The 18,825-nt window shown below is 31.6% G+C and overlaps 1 protein-coding gene across 1 annotated transcript in view; it reads left to right on the top strand.

Annotated features, from left to right (window-relative positions):
• The window catches only part of tmem109 (transmembrane protein 109), a 129,403-nt gene continuing 110,578 nt past the window's right edge, over window positions 1–18,825 (top strand). Inside the window, exons 1-2 of the mRNA XM_083934055.1 lie at window positions 1–252; window positions 12,296–12,398. Of these exons, the coding sequence (XP_083790181.1) occupies window positions 49–252; window positions 12,296–12,398 (307 nt within the window). The 5' untranslated portion in view covers window positions 1–48. The remainder of the gene's footprint in view (window positions 253–12,295; window positions 12,399–18,825) is intronic.

Genomic DNA, 18,825 nt, shown 5'->3' with positions numbered 1-18,825 from the left:
GGTGGAGGCTTGTTTCAGCGCTCTCAAGTGTAGTTCTAGATCTTCAATATGTCCGACCATGCACACCAAAGAGTTTTCAGCGGGCTGTGTGTGCTTAGCACCTTGTTGCTGTCTGTATCAGGGGATAAAGTGTTGGAGAGTCGCTCCGGGATGATCCAGGAGCTCCGGACAGCTCTAGCTGACCTGGCCGGGGAGGGAAGGACTTACCTCGGCAGGATGGTCGGGGAGCAGACGGTGCTTTCGATACAGAAGGTGAGAGATCGAGTAAAAGAGTGCAACTGCTTACGGGCATGACTCAGCCAACCAACGAAGGCCAACACGTCAAATAGGGATTCACATATGTGTTCATGTGTGACAAGGGAACACAAATGCGCGTGTATAGTTTCTATACCCGAAAAGCAAAGGGAGACGGATTCAAATGACACTTTTCTCAGCGCTTTATATAATACTAATAATAATAATAATAATAATAACATCATACTGCTGAGGGGCAGTAGGACATGAGTGTGACAGGCCTCTGGGAGCGTCTGTTTCTACATGACTTTTCTCTGTAATTCACATCAGGGGGAAGTTCTCCTGTTGGCTCATGGAACGTGTCATGAGAAGGGAGCAACGGGAGACTTCCTGGTATCAACACCCTAATTGATTCCAAATTGAACAAATGTTTTTTCAGACCTCCCATTCTTCCCATTTTAGATATCCATCTAAACAGAAATTATTGAAATGGTGGAAGGAATAATGTTTGGGGTTTCTTACACAGACGCTGATGATCAGCAGGTTTTAAGAAATGGACTTCATATTTTCATATTCATCCATATCAGTGAATCATGCATAAAGTAGTCCCCTACACTGGAAGAAAAGGAAGATGGGGAGAAGAACTGGGGCTGAGGAGACTTTACATGAAGACCCTTAAAATGATGATTTACTAAAATAACAGTTTAGTAAATGATGATTTACTAATATAACAGTTCAGTAAAATGATGATTTACTAATATAACAGTTCACTAAATGATGACTTACTAATATAACAGTTCAGTAAATGATGATTTACTAATATAACAGTTCAGTAAAATGATGATATACTAATATAACAGTTCAGTAAAATTATGATTTACTAATATAACAGTTCAGTAAAATGATAATTTACCAATATAACAGTTAAAATTATGATTTTCTAATATAACAGTTCAGTAAAATGATGATTTACTAATATAACAGTTCAGTAAAATGATGATTTACTAATATAACAGTTCAGTAAAATAATGATTTACTAATGTAACAGTTAAAATGATGATTTACTAATATAACAGTTCAGTAAAATGATGATTTACTAATATAACAGTTAAAATGATGATTTACTAATATAACAGTTCAGTAAAATGATGATTTACTAATATAACAGTTCAGTAAAATAATGATTTACTAATATAACAGTTCAGTAAAATGATGAGTTACTAATATAACAGTTCAGTGAAATGATGATTTACTAATATAACAGTTCAGTGAAATTATGATTTACTAATATAACAGTTCAGTAAAATGATGATTTACTAATATAACAGTTAAAATTATGATTTACTAATATAACAGTTCAGTAAAATGAGGATTTACTAATATAACAGTTAAAATTATGCTTTACTAATATAAGAGTTCAGTAAAATGATGATTCACTAATATAACAGTTCAGTAAATGATGATTTACTAATATAACAGTTAAAATGATGATTTACTAATATAACAGGTCAGTAAAATGATGATTTACTAATAACAGTTCAGTAAAATGATGATTCACTAATATAACAGTTCAGTAAAATGATGATTTACTAATATAACAGTTAAAATGATGATTTACTAATATAACAGTTCAGTAAATGATGAGTTACTAATATAACAGTTCAGTAAAATGATGATTTTCTAATATAACAGGTCAGTATATGATGATTTACTAATATAACAGTTCAGTATATGATGATTTACTAATAACAGTTCAGTATATGATGATTTACTAATATAACAATTCAGTATATGATGATTTACTAATAACAGTTCAGTATATGATGATTTACTAATATAACAATTCTGTAAATGATGATTTACTAATATAACAGATCAGTAAAATAATGATTTACTAATGTAACAGTTCAGTAAAATGATGATTTACTAATATAACAGTTAAAATGATGATTTACTAACATAACAGTTCAGTAAAGTGATGATTTACTAATATAACAGTTCAGTAAAATGATGATTTACTAATGTAACAGTTCAGTAAATGATGATTTACTAATATAACAGTTAAAATGATGATTTACTAATATAACAGTTCAGTAAAATGATGATTTACTAAAACAACAGTTCAGTAAAATGATGATTTACTAATATAACAGTTAAAATGATGATTTAATAATTAAACAGTTAAAATGATGATTTACTAATATAACAGTTAAATTGATGATTTACTAATATAACAGTTCAGTAAAATGATGAGTTCCTAATATAACAGTTCGGTAAATGATGAGTTACTAATATAACAGTTAAAATGATGATTTACTAATATAACAGTTCAACAAAATGATGATTTACTAATATAACAGTTAAAATGATGATTTACTAATACAACAGTTCAGTAAAATGATGAGTTACTAATATAACAGTTCAGTAAAATGAAGATTTACTAATATAACAGTTCAGTAAATGATGATTCACTAATATAACAGTTAAAATGATGATTTACTAATATAACAGTTCAGTAAAATTATGATTTACTAATATAACAGTTAAAATGATAATTTACTTGTATAACAGTTCAGTAAAATGATGATTTACTAATATAACAGTTAAAATGATAATTTACTTATATAACAGTTCAGTAAAATTATGATTTACTAATATAACAGTTAAAATGATGATTTACTAATATAACAGTTCAGTAAAATGATGATTTACTAATACAACAGTTAAAATGATGATTTAATAATAAAACAGTTAAAATGATGATTTACTAATATAACAGTTAAATTGAGGATTTACTAATATAACAGTTCAGTAAAATGATGATTTACTAATATAACAGTTCAGTAAATGATGATTTACTAATATAACAGTTAAAATGATGATTTACTAATATAACAGTTCAGTAAAATGATGATTTACTAATAACAGTTCAGTAAAATGATGATTCACTAATATAACGGTTCAGTAAAATGATGAGTTACTAATATAACAGTTAAAATGATGATTTACTAATATAACAGTTCAGTAAAATTATGATTTACTAATATAACAGTTCAGTAAAATGATGATTTACTAATATAACAGTTAAAATTATGATTTACTAATATAACAGTTCAGTAAAATGATGATTTACTAATATAACAGTTCAGTAAAATAATGATTTACTAATGTAACAGTTAAAATGATGATTTACTAATATAACAGTTCAGTAAAATGATGATTTACTAATAACAGTTCAGTAAAATGATGATTCACTAATATAACAGTTCAGTAAAATGATGAGTTACTAATATAACAGTTCAGTAAAATGATGATTTTCTAATATAACATGTCAGTATATGATGATTTACTAATATAACAGTTCAGTATATGATGATTTACTAATAACAGTTCAGTATATGATGATTTACTAATATAACAATTCAGTATATGATGATTTACTAATAACAGTTCAGTATATGATGATTTACTAATATAACAATTCTGTAAATGATGATTTACTAATATAACAGATCAGTAAAATAATGATTTACTAATGTAACAGTTCAGTAAAATGATGATTTACTAATATAACAGTTAAAATGATGATTTACTAACATAACAGTTCAGTAAAGTGATGATTTACTAATATAACAGTTCAGTAAAATGATGATTTACTAATGTAACAGTTCAGTAAATGATGATTTACTAATATAACAGTTAAAATGATGATTTACTAATATAACAGTTCAGTAAAATGATGATTTACTAAAACAACAGTTCAGTAAAATGATGATTTACTAATACAACAGTTAAAATGATGATTTAATAATTAAACAGTTAAAATGATGATTTACTAATATAACAGTTAAATTGATGATTTACTAATATAACAGTTCAGTAAAATGATGAGTTCCTAATATAACAGTTCGGTAAATGATGAGTTACTAATATAACAGTTAAAATGATGATTTACTAATATAACAGTTCAACAAAATGATGATTTACTAATATAACAGTTAAAATGATGATTTACTAATACAACAGTTCAGTAAAATGATGAGTTACTAATATAACAGTTCAGTAAAATGAAGATTTACTAATATAACAGTTCAGTAAATGATGATTCACTAATATAACAGTTAAAATGATGATTTACTAATATAACAGTTCAGTAAAATTATGATTTACTAATATAACAGTTAAAATGATAATTTACTTATATAACAGTTCAGTAAAATTATGATTTACTAATATAACAGTTAAAATGATGATTTACTAATATAACAGTTCAGTAAAATGATGATTTACTAATACAACAGTTAAAATGATGATTTAATAATAAAACAGTTAAAATGATGATTTACTAATATAACAGTTAAATTGAGGATTTACTAATATAACAGTTCAGTAAATGATGATTTACTAATATAACAGTTAAAATGATGATTTACTAATATAACAGTTCAGTAAAATGATGATTTACTAATAACAGTTCAGTAAAATGATGATTCACTAATATAACGGTTCAGTAAAATGATGAGTTACTAATATAACAGTTAAAATGATGATTTACTAATATAACAGTTCAGTAAAATTATGATTTACTAATATAACAGTTCAGTAAAATGATGATTTACTAATATAACAGTTAAAATTATGATTTACTAATATAACAGTTCAGTAAAATGATGATTTACTAATATAACAGTTCAGTAAAATAATGATTTACTAATGTAACAGTTAAAATGATGATTTACTAATATAACAGTTCAGTAAAATGATGATTTACTAATAACAGTTCAGTAAAATGATGATTCACTAATATAACAGTTCAGTAAAATGATGAGTTACTAATATAACAGTTCAGTAAAATGATGATTTTCTAATATAACATGTCAGTATATGATGATTTACTAATATAACAGTTCAGTATATGATGATTTACTAATAACAGTTCAGTATATGATGATTTACTAATATAACAATTCAGTATATGATGATTTACTAATAACAGTTCAGTATATGATGATTTACTAATATAACAATTCTGTAAATGATGATTTACTAATATAACAGATCAGTAAAATAATGATTTACTAATGTAACAGTTCAGTTAAATGATGATTTACTAATATAACAGTTAAAATGATGATTTACTAACATAACAGTTCAGTAAAGTGATGATTTACTAATATAACAGTTCAGTAAAATGATGATTTACTAATGTAACAGTTCAGTAAATGATGATTTACTAATATAACAGTTAAAATGATGATTTACTAATATAACAGTTCAGTAAAATGATGATTTACTAAAACAACAGTTCAGTAAAATGATGATTTACTAATACAACAGTTAAAATGATGATTTAATAATTAAACAGTTAAAATGATGATTTACTAATATAACAGTTAAATTGATGATTTACTAATATAACAGTTCAGTAAAATGATGAGTTCCTAATATAACAGTTCGGTAAATGATGAGTTACTAATATAACAGTTAAAATGATGATTTACTAATATAACAGTTCAACAAAATGATGATTTACTAATATAACAGTTAAAATGATGATTTACTAATACAACAGTTCAGTAAAATGATGAGTTACTAATATAACAGTTCAGTAAAATGAAGATTTACTAATATAACAGTTCAGTAAATGATGATTCACTAATATAACAGTTAAAATGATGATTTACTAATATAACAGTTCAGTAAAATTATGATTTACTAATATAACAGTTAAAATGATAATTTACTTGTATAACAGTTCAGTAAAATGATGATTTACTAATATAACAGTTAAAATGATAATTTACTTATATAACAGTTCAGTAAAATTATGATTTACTAATATAACAGTTAAAATGATGATTTACTAATATAACAGTTCAGTAAAATGATGATTTACTAATATAACAGTTAAAATGATGATTTACTAATATAACAGTTCAGTAAAATGATGATTTACTAATATAACAGTTAAAATGATGATTTAATAATAAAACAGTTAAAATGATGATTTACTAATATAACAGTTAAGTAAAATGATGATTTTCTAATATAACATGTCAGTATATGATGATTTACTAATATAACAGTTCAGTATATGATGATTTACTAATAACAGTTCAGTATATGATGATTTACTAATATAACAATTCAGTATATGATGATTTACTAAGAACAGTTCAGTATATGATGATTTACTAATATAACAATTCTGTAAATGATGATTTACTAATATAACAGATCAGTAAAATAATGATTTACTAATGTAACAGTTCAGTAAAATGATGATTTACTAATATAACAGTTAAAATGATGATTTACTAATATAACAGTTCAGTAAAGTGATGATTTACTAATATAACAGTTCAGTAAAATGATGATTTACTAATGTAACAGTTCAGTAAATGATGATTTACTAATATAACAGTTAAAATGATGATTTACTAATATAACAGTTCAGTAAAATGATGATTTACTAAAACAACAGTTCAGTAAAATGATGATTTACTAATATAACAGTTAAAATGATGATTTAATAATTAAACAGTTAAAATTATGATTTACTAATATAACAGTTAAATTGATGATTTACTAATATAACAGTTCAGTAAAATGATGAGTTCCTAATATAACAGTTCGGTAAATGATGAGTTACTAATATAACAGTTAAAATGATGATTTACTAATATAACAGTTCAACAAAATGATGATTTACTAATATAACAGTTAAAATGATGATTTACTAATACAACAGTTCAGTAAAATGATGAGTTACTAATATAACAGTTCAGTAAAATGAAGATTTACTAATATAACAGTTCAGTAAATGATGATTCACTAATATAACAGTTAAAATGATGATTTACTAATATAACAGTTCAGTAAAATTATGATTTACTAATATAACAGTTAAAATGATGATTTACTAATATAACAGTTCAGTAAAATGATGATTTACTAATATAACAGTTAAAATGATGATTTACTAATATAACAGTTCAGTAAAATGATGATTTACTAATATAACAGTTAAAATGATGATTTAATAATAAAACAGTTAAAATGATGATTTACTAATATAACAGTTAAATTGAGGATTTACTAATATAACAGTTCAGTAAAATGATGATTTACTAATATAACAGTTCAGTAAATGATGATTTACTAATATAACAGTTCAGTAAAATGATGATTTACTAATAACAGTTCAGTAAAATGATGATTCACTAATATAACGGTTCAGTAAAATGATGAGTTACTAATATAACAGTTAAAATGATGATTTACTAATATAACAGTTCAGTAAAATTATGATTTACTAATATAACAGTTCAGTAAAATGATGATTTACTAATATAACAGTTAAAATTATGATTTACTAATATAACAGTTCAGTAAAATGATGATTTACTAATATAACAGTTCAGTAAAATAATGATTTACTAATGTAACAGTTAAAATGATGATTTACTAATATAACAGTTCAGTAAAATGATGATTTACTAATATAACAGTTAAAATGATGATTTACTAATATAACAGTTCAGTAAAATGATGATTTACTAATATAACAGTTCAGTAAAATGATGATCTACTAATATACCAATTCTGTAAATGATGATTTACTAATATAACAGATCAGTAAAATAACGATTTACTAATGTAACAGTTCAGTAAAATGATGATTTACTAATATAACAGTTAAAATGATGATTTACTAACATAACAGTTCAGTAAAGTGATGATTTACTAATATAACAGTTCAGTAAAATGATGATTTACTAATGTAACAGTTCAGTAAATGATGATTTACTAATATAACAGTTAAAATGATGATTTACTAATATAACAGTTCAGTAAAATGATGATTTACTAAAACAACAGTTCAGTAAAATGATGATTTACTATTATAACAGTTAAAATGATGATTTAATAATAAAACAGTTAAAATGATGATTTACTAATATAACAGTTAAATTGATGATTTACTAATATAACAGTTCAGTAAAATGATGATTTACTAATATAACAGTTCAGTAAAATGATGAGTTACTAATATAACAGTTCAGTAAATGATGAGTTACTAATATAACAGTTAAAATGATGATTTACTAATATAACAGTTCAACAAAATGATGATTTACTAATATAACAGTTAAAATGATGATTTACTAATACAACAGTTCAGTAAAATGATGAGTTACTAATATAACAGTTCAGTAAATGATGATATACTAATGTAACAGTTCAGTAAATGATGATTTACTAATATAACAGTTCAGTAAAATGATGATTTACTAATATAACAGTTAAAATGATGATTTACTAATAACAGTTCAGTAAAATGATGATTTACTAATATAACAGTTCAGTAAAGTTATGATTTACTAATATAACAGTTAAAATGATGAATTACTAACATAACAGTTCAGTAAAGTGATGCTTTACTAATACAACAGTTCAGTAAAATGATGATTTACTAATAAAACAGTTCAGTAAAATGATGATTTACTAATATAACAGTAAAAATGATGATTTACTAATATAACTGTTCAGTAAAATGATGATTTACTAATGTAACAGGTCAGGAAAAATGATGATTTACGAATAAAACAGTTCAGTAAAATAATGATTTACTAATACAACAGTTAAAATGATGATTTACTAATGTAACAGTTAAATTGATGATTTACTAATATAACAGTTCAGTAAAATGATGATTTACTAATATAACAGTTCAGTAAAATGATGAGTTACTAATATAACAGTTCAGTAAATGATGAGTTACTAATATAACAGTTAAAATGATGATTTACTAATATAACAGTTCAACAAAATTATGATTTACTAATATAACAGTTAAAATGATGATTTACTAATACAACAGTTCAGTAAAATGATGAGTTACTAATATAACAGTTCAGTAAATGATGAGTTACTAATATAACAGTTCAGTAAATGATGATATACTAATGTAACAGTTCAGTAAAATGATGATTTACTAATATAACAGTTAAAATGATGATTTACTAATAACAGTTCAGTAAAATGATGATTTACTAATATAACAGTTCAGTAAAATGATGAGTTACTAATGTAACAGTTCAGTAAATGATGATTTACTAATATAACAGTTAAAATGATGATTTACTAATAACAGTTCAGTAAAATGATGATTTACTAATACAACAGTTAAGTAAAATGATGAGTTACTAATGTAACAGTTCAGTAAATGATGATTTACTAATATAACAGTTCAGTAAAATGATGATTTACTAATATTACAGTTAAAATGATGATTTACTAATAACAGTTCAGTAAAATGATGATTTACTAATATAACAGTTCAGTAAAATTATGATTTACTAATATAACAGTTAAAATGATGAATTACTAACATAACAGTTCAGTAAAGTGATGCTTTACTAATACAACAGTTCAGTAAAATGATGATTTACTAATCAAACAGTTCAGTAAAATGATGATTTACTAATATAACAGTAAAAATGATGATTTACTAATATAACTGTTCAGTAAAATGATGATTTACTAATGTAACAGGTCAGGAAAAATGATGATTTACGAATAAAACAGTTCAGTAAAATGATGATTTACTAATACAACAGTTAAAATGATGATTTACTAATGTAACAGTTCAAAAAAATGATGATTTACTAATATAACAGCTCAGTAAAATGATGATTTACTAATATAACAGTTAAAATGATGACTTACTAATATAACAGTTCAATAAATGATGATTTACTAATATAACAGCTCAGTAAAATGATGATTTACTAATATAACAGTTAAAATGATGACTTACTAATATAACAGTTCTGTAAATGATGATTTACTAATATGTCAGTTAAAATGATGACTTACTAATATAACAGTTCAGTAAAATAATGATTCACTAATATAACAGTTCAGTAAATGATGATTTACTAATAAAACAGTTCAGTAAAATGAAGATTTACTAATATAACAGTTCAGTAAATGATGATTTACTAATATAACAGTTAAAGTGATGATTTACTAATATAACAGTTCAGTAAAATTATGATTCACCATTTTAAAAGTTAAAATAATGATTTACCAATATAACAGTTCAGTAAATGATGATTTACTAATATAACAGCTCAGTAAAATGATGATTTACTAATATAACAGTTAAAATGATGACTTACTAATATAACAGTTCAGTAAATGATGATTTACTAATATATCAGTTAAAATGATGACTTACTAATATAACAGTTCAGTAAAATAATGATTTACTAATATAACAGTTCAGTTAAAGGATGCTTTACTAATATAACAGTTAAAATGATGATTTTCTAATACAACAGTTCAGTAAAATGATGATTTACTAATATAACAGTTAAGTAAAATTATGATTTACTAATATAACAGCTCAGTAAAATGAAGATTTACTAATATAACAGTTCAGTAAATGATGATTCACTAATATAACAGTTAAAATGATGATTTACTAATATAACAGTTCAGTAAAATAATGATTCACTAATATAACAGTTCAGTAAATGATGATTTACTAACATAACAGTTCAGTAAAATGAAGATTTACTAATATAACAGTTAAAGTGATGATTTACTAATATAAAATTTCAGTAAAATGATGATTTACCATTATAAAAGTTAAAATGATGATTTACCAATATAACAGTTCAGTAAAATGATGATTCACTAATATAACAGTTCAGTAAATGATGATTTACTAATATAACAGTTAAAGTGATGATTTACTAATATAAAATTTCAGTAAAATGATGATTTACCATTATAAAAGTTAAAATGATGATTTACCAATATAACAGTTCAGTAAAATGATGATTTACTAATATAACAGTTAAATAAAATGATGATTTACTAATATAACGGTTAAAGTGATGATTTACTAATATAACAGTTCAGTAAAATGATGATTTACTATTATAACAGTTAAATAAAATGATGATTTACTAATATAACAGTTAAATAAAATGATGGTTTACTAATATAACAGTTCAGTAAGCAGTGGTACTCTGGTTAGGTTAGGTTCTTTATCGTCACCCACGATAAATGTTTCACTCAAGTCAGTTCTCTTTTCCATGGCAGCATACATCTGTTCTGCATCTGTTGGCTTTTTTAAAACAAATAAACAAGAAAGGTAAGAACAGGAAAGCTCTACCAAGTTATGATTTATGAGGTGCGTTACCACTTTGGTCGAATACCCGGTCAGAGTCGAACCTGCGGTCGCTGCATTAAGCTCCTTCAGCCTCTTCACATGGGCCGATTGCTCTAACCACTCAGCTACCGGCCACCCTGAGAGTAGTTTATCCAGTGGTGAACAAGAACACAGCACAGAAAATGATCTGTGCACGCACATCTGTGCACAAGGTTGTTAAAATGAGTGCTGCAGCAGCCGGGTTGGATTCTGACCTGTGGTCCTTGTGTCTCCCTCCCATTTACACACAAGCACACACACTAACACACAAACACACACACCGTTCTGCAAGCGGGGTGACAGTCTGTCAACAAACACTTTTTTTAAGGTGGAGTGTTTTCTTTCAAGTGACTTGTACATAAGTTGACGTTGTGAATCATACGGGCCACCTTAAATTAAACAAAAACTATTCTGTATTTCTCACTTTGAGAAAAAACGGTACGCCACTGTATCACTGATCAGCTGATCACCGGCGAACTAAATCCATTCAGAGTGATACGTCACTTCCAGAGTCTCCTAAATCCCTTTGGGGCCTTTTTTTGTAATGGAAACACGGTGAGTGAATAGCCATTTGAGAGGGCGAGGACTGAAACTTATCGAGTGGCCACATTTTACCCTAATGGAAACACACCGATGGTATGAGTTGCATATGAGCAAAAATATTTAAAGAAATTAGTTTTGTGTCTCCCCCCCAATCCTGACATCGGATCTGCACCCCTGTATTTAAAGCAGGCCAACCCCACTGTCTTCAACATGTCTCATGTCTGAACCTTTAGTTTTGGAACCATAAATCCACCTTGAATGTGTCTCCACCCCCACCCTCCTCTCCTCCAGGCGTTCTCTCAGGTCCTCTGCGTCGGAGCAGAAAGTCTGTGCAGTGGTCTGAACGTACTCATTCAGTATGTCTCCCAATTCATGCAGGCTGCTGGAATCCAAGGTAAACATCACACACGCACGCACGCACACACGCACGCACGCACGCACACTACTGTCCATCACATTAGCTCATGTGGGGCTGCAGGCAGAGGCAGGTGACATCACAACACTTTGAGACTTAAGAAGGAAATAAGGAGAATTCCAAAACCGAAGCGGGGGTCTGGGGTCTGTCAGCCCACACTCCCCTAGAAAAATTCTAAAGACATTGTTTCCCACATTCTGGTGACTTTAAAAGAATGAAAATAACAAAAATATTAAGTACATTGCCACAGCATTTCTATGTCAAATACTTCTGTTTCATCTTTTAATTATGCTTATTGTAGTTGAAAGTGCAATGCCCTGCAGCCTGTTACAGTGTGCTGGAGGGAACATACACAGGCAATCAAAATTAGAGAACAAATTATAAAGAATTGATTTATTCTAAAATCCTGTTATTTTTTATTAAACAGTCACATTTCCCCTTTAAGGATTGGTTTTTCACAACCACAACTTAAAAACATTGTTTCTTTACAAAAAGCACAGAGGAGGCAGGAATCAGCAGCTGCTGCCACAGACACAACGCTCACTTTTTGTCCTGGTGCCTGTTGGACTTCCACCACTGCAGTGGGTTTTTTCAGTGAACAATGCATGTTTCACTGACATAAGCTTCTAGCTCCTTCACATCAGGGATCGACCAATCTGGATTTTTTTAGGGCAGATGCGGATTTCTTTTCTTCAGCCTTGGCTGATGGCCGATACGGACTGACGATTTTCTTGAGCCGATATTTGAAGCTGATACTACTTTTGCTCCCTCAATTTCCATTATAAAACTGACACAATGATACATACAAATATTAACAACAGGTGGATAGAATAACTAAACGTTCGGGTAAAAGTTCAGGTGTCTGTAATGCCATTAGGACAATTGACTGTCAGGTTAGTTCAGGTGTCTGTAATGCCAGTGGGACAGTTGACTGTCTGGTTAGTTCAGGTGTCTGTAATGCCAGTTGGACAGTTGACTGTCTGGTTATTACAAGTGTCTGTAATGCCAGTAGGACAGTTGACTGGCTGGTTAGTTCAGGTGACTGTAATGACAGTAGGACAGTTGACTGTCTGGGTAGTTCAGGTGTCTGTAATGCCAGTAGGACAGTTGACTGTCTGATTAGTTCAGTTCCCCGTAATGACAGTAGGACAGTTGACTGTCTGGTTAGTTCAGGTGTCTGTAATGACAGTAGGACAGTTGACTGTCTGGTTAGTTCAGGTGTCTGTAATGCCAGTAGGACAGTTGACTGTCTGGTTAGTTCAGGTGTCCTTAATGACAGTAGGACAGTTGACTGTCTGGTTAGTTCAGGTGTCTGTAATGACAGTAGGACAGTTGACTGTCTGGTTAGTTCAGGTGTCTGTAATGATAGTAGGACAGTTTACTGTCTGGTTATTTTAGGTGTCTGTAATGCCAGTAGGATAGTTGACTGTCTGGGGTTAGTTCAGGTGTCTGTAATGCCAGTAGGACAGTTTACTGTCTGGTTATTTTAGGTGTCTGTAATGACAGTAGGATAGTTGACTGTCTGGGGTTAGTTCGGGTGTCTGTAATGCCAGTTGGACAGTTGACTGTCTGGTTAGTTCAGGTGTCTGTAATGCTAGTAGGACAGTTGACTGTCTGGGTATTTCAGGTGTCTGTAATGACATTAGGACAGTTGACTGTCTGGTTAGTTCATGTGTCTGTAATGCCAGTAGGACAGTTGACTGGCTGGTTAGTTCAGGTGTCTGTAATGACAGTAGGACAGTTGACTGTCTGGGTAGTTCAGGTGTCTGTAATGCCAGTAGGACAGTTGACTGTCTGATTAGTTCAGTCGTCCGTAATGACAGTAGGACAGTTGACTGTCTGGTTAGTTCAGGTGTCTGTAATGACAGTAGGACAGTTGACTGTCTGGTTAGTTCAGGTGTCTGTAATGACAGTAGGGTAGTTCACTCTCTGGGGTTAGTTCAGGTGTCTGTAATGCCAATAGGACAGTTGACTGTCTGGTTTGTTCATGTGTCTGTAATGCCAGTAGGACAGTTGTCTGTAATAACAGTAGGACAGTTGACTGTTTGGTTAGTTCAGGTTTCTGTAATGCTAGTAGGACAGTTGTCTGTAATAACAGTAGGACAGTTGGCTGTTTGGTTAGTTCAGGTGTCTGTAATAACAGTAGGACAGTTGACTGTCTGGTTAGTTCAGGTGTCTGTAATAACAGTAGGACAGTTGACTGTCTGGTTTGCTCAGGTGTCTGTAATAACAGTAGAACAGTTGGCCGTCTGGTTAGTTCAGGTGTCTGTAATGACAGTAGGACAGTTGACTGTCTGGTTAGTTCAGGTGTCTGTAATGACAGTAAGATAGTTGACTGTCTGGGGTTAGTTCAGGTGTCTGTAATGACTGTAGGACAGTTGACTGTCTGGTTGGTTCAGGTTTCTGTAATGACAGTAGGACAGTTGACTGTCTGGGGTTAGTTCAGGTGTCTGTAATGCCAGTAGGACAGTTGACTGTCTGGTTAGTTCAGGTGTCTGTAATGACAGTAGGACAGTTGACTGTCTGGGGTTAGTTCAGGTGTCTGTAATGCAAGTAGGACAGTTGACTGTCTGGTTAGTTCAGGTGTCTGTAATGCTAGTAGGACAGTTGACTGTCTGGGTATTTCAGGTGTCTGTAATGACAGTAGGACAGTTGACTGTCTGGTTAGTTCATGTAACTGTAATGCCAGTAGGACAGTTGACTGTCTGGTTAGTTCAGGTGTCTGTAATGACAGTAGGACAGTTGACTGTCTGGGTAGTTCAGGTGTCTGTAATGCCATTAGGACAGTTGACTGTCTGATTAGTTCAGATGTCCGTAATGGAAGTAGGACAGTTGACTGTCTGGTTAGTTCAGGAGTCTGTAATGACAGTAGGACAGTTGACTGTCTGGTTAGTTGAGGTGTCTGTAATGACAGCAGGGTAGTTCACTCTCTGGGGTTAGTTCAGGTGTCTGTAATGCCAGTAAGACAGCTGACTGTCTGGTTAGCTCTGGTGTCTGTAATAACAGTAGGACAGTTGACTGTCTGGTTTGTTCATGTGTCTGTAATGCCAGTAGGACAGCTGACTGTCTGGTTAGCTCTGGTGTCTGTAATAACAGTAGAACATTTGATTGTCTGGTTAGTTAAGTTGTCTGTAATAACAGTAGGACAGTTGACTGTCTGGTTTGTTCAGGTGTCCGTAATGACAGTAGGACAATTGACTGTCTGGTTAGTTCAGGTGACTGTAATGACAGTAGGGTAGTTGACTGTCTGGTTAGTTCAGGTGTCTGTAATGAGAGTAGGACAGTTGACTTTCTGGTTAGTTCAGGTGTTTGTGATGAAAGTAGGACAGTTGACTGTCTGGTTAGTTCAGGTGTCTGTAATGACAGTAGGATAGTTCCATCTCTAGGGTTAGTTCAGGTGTCTGTAATGCCAGTAGGACAGTTGACTGTCTGGTTAGTTCAGTTGTCTGTAATGACAGTAGGACAGTTGACTGTCTGGTGAGTTCAGGTGTCTGTAATGACAGCAGGGTAGTTCACTCTCTGGGGTTAGTTCAGGTGTCTGTAATGCCAGTAGGACAGTTGTCTGTAATAACAGTAGGACAGTTGACTGTCTGGTTTGTTCATGTGTCTGTAATGCCAGTAGGACAGTTGACTGTCTGGTTAGCTCTGGTGTCTCTAATAACAGTAGAACAGTTGATTGTCTGGTTAGTTAAGTTGTCTGTAATAACAGTAGGACAGTTGACTCTCTGGTTTGTTCAGGTGTCTGTAATAACAGTAGGACAGTTGACTGTCTGGTTAGTTCAGGTGTCCGTAATGACAGTAGGACAGTTGACTGTCTGGTTAGTTCAGGTGTCTGTAATAACAGTAGGACAGTTGACTTTCTGGTTAGTTCAGGTGTTTGTGATGAAAGTAGGACAGTTGACTGTCTGGTTAGTTCAGGTGTCTGTAATGACAGTAGCATAGTTCCATCTCTAGGGTTAGTTCAGGTGTCTGTAATGCCAGTAGGACAGTTGACTGTCATGTTAGTTAAGTTGTCTTTAATGACAGTAGGACAGTTGACTGTCTGGTTAGTTGAGGTGTCTGTAATGACAGCAGGGTAGTTCACTCTCTGGGGTTAGTTCAGGTGTCTGTAATGCCAGTAAGACAGCTGACTGTCTGGTTAGCTCTGGTGTCTGTAATAACAGTAGGACAGTTGACTGTCTGGTTTGTTCATGTGTCTGTAATGCCAGTAGGACAGCTGACTGTCTGGTTAGCTCTGGTGTCTGTAATAACAGTAGAACATTTGATTGTCTGGTTAGTTAAGTTGTCTGTAATAACAGTAGGACAGTTGACTGTCTGGTTTGTTCAGGTGTCCGTAATGACAGTAGGACAATTGACTGTCTGGTTAGTTCAGGTGACTGTAATGACAGTAGGGTAGTTGACTGTCTGGTTAGTTCAGGTGTCTGTAATGAGAGTAGGACAGTTGACTTTCTGGTTAGTTCAGGTGTTTGTGATGAAAGTAGGACAGTTGACTGTCTGGTTAGTTCAGGTGTCTGTAATGACAGTAGGATAGTTCCATCTCTAGGGTTAGTTCAGGTGTCTGTAATGCCAGTAGGACAGTTGACTGTCTGGTTAGTTCAGTTGTCTGTAATGACAGTAGGACAGTTGACTGTCTGGTGAGTTCAGGTGTCTGTAATGACAGCAGGGTAGTTCACTCTCTGGGGTTAGTTCAGGTGTCTGTAATGCCAGTAGGACAGTTGTCTGTAATAACAGTAGGACAGTTGACTGTCTGGTTTGTTCATGTGTCTGTAATGCCAGTAGGACAGTTGACTGTCTGGTTAGCTCTGGTGTCTCTAATAACAGTAGAACAGTTGATTGTCTGGTTAGTTAAGTTGTCTGTAATAACAGTAGGACAGTTGACTCTCTGGTTTGTTCAGGTGTCTGTAATAACAGTAGGACAGTTGACTGTCTGGTTAGTTCAGGTTTCCGTAATGACAGTAGGACAGTTGACTGTCTGGTTAGTTCAGGTGTCTGTAATAACAGTAGGACAGTTGACTTTCTGGTTAGTTCAGGTGTTTGTGATGAAAGTAGGACAGTTGACTGTCTGGTTAGTTCAGGTGTCTGTAATGACAGTAGGATAGTTCCATCTCTAGGGTTAGTTCAGGTGTCTGTAATGCCAGTAGGACAGTTGACTGTCTGGTTAGTTAAGTTGTCTTTAATGACAGTAGGACAGTTGACTGTCTGGTGAGTTCAGGTGTCTGTAATGACAGTAGGACAGTTCACTGTCCGGTGAGTTCAGGTGTCTGTAATGACAGTAGGGAAGTTCACACTCTGGGGTTAGTTCAGGTGTCTGTAATGCCAGTAGGACAGTTGACTGTCTGGTTTGTTCATGTGTCTGTAATGCAAGTAGGACAGTTGACCGTCTGGTTTGTTCATGTGTCTGTAATAACAGTAGAACAGTTTATTGTCTGGTTAGTTCAGTTGTCTGTAATAACATTAGGACAGTTGACTGTCTGGTTAGTTCAGGTGTCTGTAATGACAGTAGGATAGTTCCATCTCTAGGGTTAGTTCAGGTGTCTGTAATGCCAGTAGGACAGTTGACTGTCTGGTTAGTTCAGTTGTCTTTAATGACAGTAGGACAGTTGACTGTCTGGTGAGTTCAGGTGTCTGTAATGACAGTAGGACAGTTCACTGTCCGGTAAGTTCAGGCGTCTGTAATGACAGTAGGGAAGTTCACTCTCTGGGGTTAGTTCAGGTGTCTGTAATGCCAGTAGGACAGTTGACTGTCTGGTTTGTTCATGTGTCTGTAATGCCAGTAGGACAGTTGACCGTCTGGTTTGTTCATGTGTCTGTAATAACAGTAGAACAGTTTATTGTCTGGTTAGTTCAGTTGTCTGTAATAACATTAGGACAGTTGACTGTCTGGTTAGTTCAGGTGTCTGTAATGCCAGTAGGACAGTTGACTGTCTGGTTAGTTCAGGTGTCTGTATTGACAGTAGTGCAGTTGACTGTCTAATTTTTTGAGGTGTCTGTAATTACAGTAGGACAGTTGACTCTCTGGTTAATTCAGGTGTCTGTAATGACAGTAGGACAGTTGACTGTCTGATTAGTTCAGGTGTCTGTAATGACAGTTGGACAGTTGACTGTCTGGTTAGTTCAGGTGTCTGTAATGACAGAAGAACAGTTGACTGTCTGGTTAGTTCAGGCGTCTTAAATGCCAGTAGGACAGTTGACTGTCTGGTTAGTTTAGGTGTCTGTAATGAAAGTAGGACAGTTGACTGTTTGGTTAGTTCAGGTGTCCATAATGACAGTAGGATAGTTGACTGTCTGGGGTTAGTTCATGTGTCTGTAATGCCAGTAGGACAGTTGACTTTCTCGTTAGTTCAGGTGTCTGTAATGACAGTAGGACAGTTGACTGTCTGGTTAGTTCAGGTGTCTGTAATGACAG

The sequence above is a fragment of the Echiichthys vipera genome (genome assembly GCF_963691815.1).
Source record: "Echiichthys vipera genome assembly, chromosome: 2".
NCBI lineage: Eukaryota > Metazoa > Chordata > Actinopteri > Perciformes > Trachinidae > Echiichthys > Echiichthys vipera.
The sequence above is the reverse complement of the archived record's forward strand: the minus strand, read 5'-3'. Positions and strand labels throughout refer to the sequence as shown.